We start from the raw sequence: 4,105 nt of genomic DNA on the forward strand, positions 1-4,105 counted from the left end.
TCTTCTATATTACAATTTGACCTGTATACTTGCAAACACCGCTACTTAATTTTATATCTTTTTGTTGTTGTATTTCCAATCTAGATGTTCGCACTTCTGGCGGTGGTCAAATGAATAGAAAAAGAGAAATGAGAAACATTCAATAATGGTTATGGTTTTTTTGAAATGGAATAATGGAATAATTTAGAAATGAATATAGGTTTCCGAAATGGAAATGGAAATGAAAATGATTCATTTGCAATTTTATATGGATTACTTAAAAATGATCGGAAGAATGAGTTTATGATTTTGAGATGTTTTGAAGCCTAAAAATGAAAATAAATCATTCGGTCACAGTGAAGATATTGAGTTGTGAAATATTAAACATATTTTCTCTAAATTTTACCAGGGGTAAAATCGTCAAAACTTTATCTGGGGTAAAATCGTCCAAATTTTACTAGGGATAAAATAGGGATGAGAAAATTGTTTAATATAGAATATTAAAAGTTTATTTTGAGAAATAGAAAATCTGAATCGAGTTGGATCACAATACAGAGTACTAGGTCAAAAGGCCCAAGAAGTACTCGTAATTGGACTCGATGTAGGAAAGACCCAGAACCCCTCATATAACATGAAGGGGGTAGCAATCCTAGTAGGAATACTAAGGTATGCCATCCACCACACTCCTACTCTAAGTAGGAAGTGCTTTTTGTATTTGAAATAAACCACTACAACTCAACAAAGTTTCTATCTTCTTTTCTTATAAATAGAGGACACCAGTAAGGTATAAAACAAATATTTGAGAGATTGTTACTTTGCTGAAAAGTAGAGAGACTTTATTCTCAGCTATTAAATATATTTTTTTCAGAATAACAATTCTACTAGTTTCTATTAAAGAAGAGAGAATTTTCGTTTTCATCCTAAATAAAAGAGATAAAACTATTTCTAGTTCTGTGTTTCAATTCAATTTATTCGAGCCCACATTCGAAGTAGTTTGTGGTATGAGAATATCGGAGAAGACCGTTTAGTTGAAGGTCGAGAACAATGAACGTTCACTAAGCCCAAAACACAAATTCAGTTAGGGTTTATTGCAATAAATATTACAAACCGGGTCAGATTTCAAAATTTTAATTTTTCGCTGTTCAAGAAAACCATTTTCAAACCAATTTTTTTCCAACACACAAACTCTCCCAATCTTCATCAAAAAATCATTTTCATCAAAAACTAAATATTCATGACAAACGATTGGGTGATGGTCAAATGGTTTTAGATATTTTGGATTTCCCAAAATTCTATAACCAAAATTTGATACCTTAACTTATGTTTTCTCCAAAACATATGGTTTTCAAGTTTAAATCCAAAATCAAACAACTTTAAAAAACATAAAAAAGATAAAAAAACATACTTGGCAAAATTTGCATTTGATCCCTGGAGAGGTGTGTTGATTTTCATTCTTCATGGTTTGAGTTCTCCACTTTGATTTTCATTAGAAGATTTCTAGTCAGTTTCTAGTTCATAAGGTTTTCTGAAAAATACTAAATAAAAAATTTAATTAATGATATAAATATATAAAAAAGTAACCTAATTACAACTAATCTAATTCTAAGAACTACAACATTAGAAAAAGATATATAATAAACAATTATATATCAATATCCATTCACATATATATTCACAACATACATAAGAATTGAGAATGCAACATTCTATCATTTTAATCAACACACAAGAAGAGGGAAGAAACATTTGACCATCAATTTATGCAATTAGACATAGCATGACCCAAGCTCTAATTGTTAGAAAATAATTTGAAAAATATGCTAGAGTTGGTGCAACAAAATTTTAAAATTTTTGAAAAGAATTTTTCGTGATACATCCAACTCTTTCTATAACAACTAAATTTATCTGTAAAAGATTTGGATGTTATAAAGAGGTGATTTTATACACTTGTAAGAACATTTGAGACAACTATAACAACATTTAAAATTTAAATCATATTTGAAATTTTAAAAATTTCAAATTAAAAACTATAATATTATTAACTAGTGAGATTTAGATAGGATGTTCAATAAAATTTATAAATGTAATTTCATTTGTTCAATATTATTTTTATTTAATAATATATGATTAATATATTTTTATATAAAATTCAAGTATTTTATTGAAATAATATCTTAACTAAATTTATTTTAATTTAGTTAGTAATTGAACCAATTTTACCAAAATTTGAAAGAATAAATTGCTATAAAGAGCTAATTTGTAGAAAGTGTGCATCATACTTTATGCTAATTGTTGTTAGAGATGAAAAAATAAAAATAAAAGGTTGGTTTTGCAACCAATTTTATTGTTATAATGAAATATTGCTATAAAGTGTGGTTGTATAATGATTATAAATATTATTATTAATAATTTTGGTTTAATCGTTAAATTAGTTAATTAAATGCTTTCAAAAACCCATAAACAAAATTTGGAAAGAAGAAATTGATCGGGAATGAATTAATTTTATCAACAACCAGTTAAACAAACTAATTCAGTTACACAAATTGTTTAGATTTTATTCTCTTTTGTTACATAGCCCGAAGGTTTTATTGATTTTTATCCCAATAAATAAATAAATAACACAATTTATACTACTAACTAATCTTTGCTGAAGTTAATTCTTCTAACATTGAAAAAAAAAAACAGTTTAGTTCTTTTAAAAATCAGCTCTCAGCTTGATTTCAGAAGTTCGTTACGCAAAGTATAATTAAGAAAAAAAACCGGTAGCTTTGTACAAGGAAACGATGACCACTACATTAATATTATTTTGATCTAAGCAGCTAGGAATTAAAACGAAATTTAACCACATAAAATCCTAACGATGTAAGGGAAAAAAACCAAATACTAAAAAATGTAAACGAATCAGCCTCTCAGCTTTGATCTAAGATATATGGAGCTCCCACATTGTTACCAGAAATAGGGACAAATGAGAACTGATTAGTAGCAGAGCCATGCAAACCAAAAATACCCCAAGTTTCAACCATTTGCTTCGCAATGCTTTCATATAACCTTGTCGACAGGTTAGGCAATCGTAGCATAATGCGTCTCTATCGTTCTTCCATAAATCACAGTCGGGATTGTAAGTATCAGAATCAGTTTGCATTTGATCATTCTTTTCCCAGAAGGTCGCGTTTACATACTGCAACGGGCAGTCTGCAGGTGGTCTGCAACATCCAGACTTTACAATGGAACATAATTAGTATGTAGTGCCAAAACAAAAGATTTAGAAATATTATTGTTTGTGATATGTAAAATGATAATACATACCTCCACCGACGATAATTTCTTCATGCTGAAATCATATGATTTGAGTTTCGTTGATGTCAAGGCTAAATCACGGCAGACGCCAGTGTCGTAGATGCATTCTTTGATGTTGTTCCAAAGCTCGTTGTCATGAATTTTCATCTCGAACCACAATGGTGTAGCTGGAATCCTTCTGTTTTCCATGCTGTTAGCGCCAAGGAATGCAAGACCGATGGTGAACATCACGGTCAACGGCACCATAACCACAACGATTCCTACCATCTGCATTCGAGCTCTCAAGAAGAGAGCTGCATTGCAGATGAAGAAAACACAGATCAAGCCAATGCTGATCCCAATCTGCAAGCTAGGCAACTTGAATAGCCATTCGCAGTCATAGCTTTTCATGTATAGCAACCAGATAACGGAGGAAAGAACCGGAAGTGAGAAAACAAATGAAACAACGGATAATAGACCTGAAACGCGTTTCACCTGAAAGAATTTCCCTGGAATAATGTTTTTCTTCGGGGGTACTTCAGCCTGTTTATGTTCGTTCTCTTCAATAATTGGCACTTGTACCTCTTCTGCTGGATTACCATCAGCTTTATCATCTGCCATTGTATTAACGAAGAACAAGACCTTTGCAAGAAATGATTGTCAAAAAAAAAAAAAAAAAAAATCTGATTAAATGTTACACCTACTTTTTAGTGCATGCCCAACTGTATAAGCATCAAGACAAACAAGACAACCCAACTGCTACGTTTTTTTTGTAATACACTAACATCTTGTAAGGGATATACCGATATATAGTTTCGTGTTTTTTACCGAGTCCTAATCTTTAATCCAC

The 4,105-nt window shown here is 30.5% G+C and overlaps 1 protein-coding gene across 1 annotated transcript; it reads right to left on the reverse strand.

Moving 5' to 3' along the window:
- Positions 1-2,899: 2,899 nt before the first annotated feature.
- LOC105793584 (tetraspanin-15) lies at positions 2,900-3,876 on the reverse strand. The gene is made up of 2 exons (XM_012622472.2): positions 3,286-3,876; positions 2,900-3,196 (listed from the first exon to the last, which is right to left on the reverse strand). Exons 1-2 carry the CDS (start codon positions 3,874-3,876, stop codon positions 2,900-2,902), a joined length of 888 nt encoding a protein of 295 aa, XP_012477926.1.
- Between the last annotated feature and the right edge of the window lie 229 nt (positions 3,877-4,105).

This window comes from Gossypium raimondii, chromosome 8 (assembly GCF_025698545.1).
Source record: "Gossypium raimondii isolate GPD5lz chromosome 8, ASM2569854v1, whole genome shotgun sequence".
Lineage (NCBI taxonomy): Eukaryota > Viridiplantae > Streptophyta > Magnoliopsida > Malvales > Malvaceae > Gossypium > Gossypium raimondii.

Excerpts from the sequence above, each read along its gene's own strand:
- LOC105793584 (XM_012622472.2), bottom strand. The coding sequence starts at position 3,876 with ATGGCAGATGATAAAGCTGATGGTAATCCAGCAGAAGAGGTACAAGTG. Across the intron at positions 3,197-3,285 it reads AGAAATTATCGTCGGTGGAG|TCTGGATGTTGCAGACCACC; the intron begins GTATGTATTATC and ends TCCATTGTAAAG.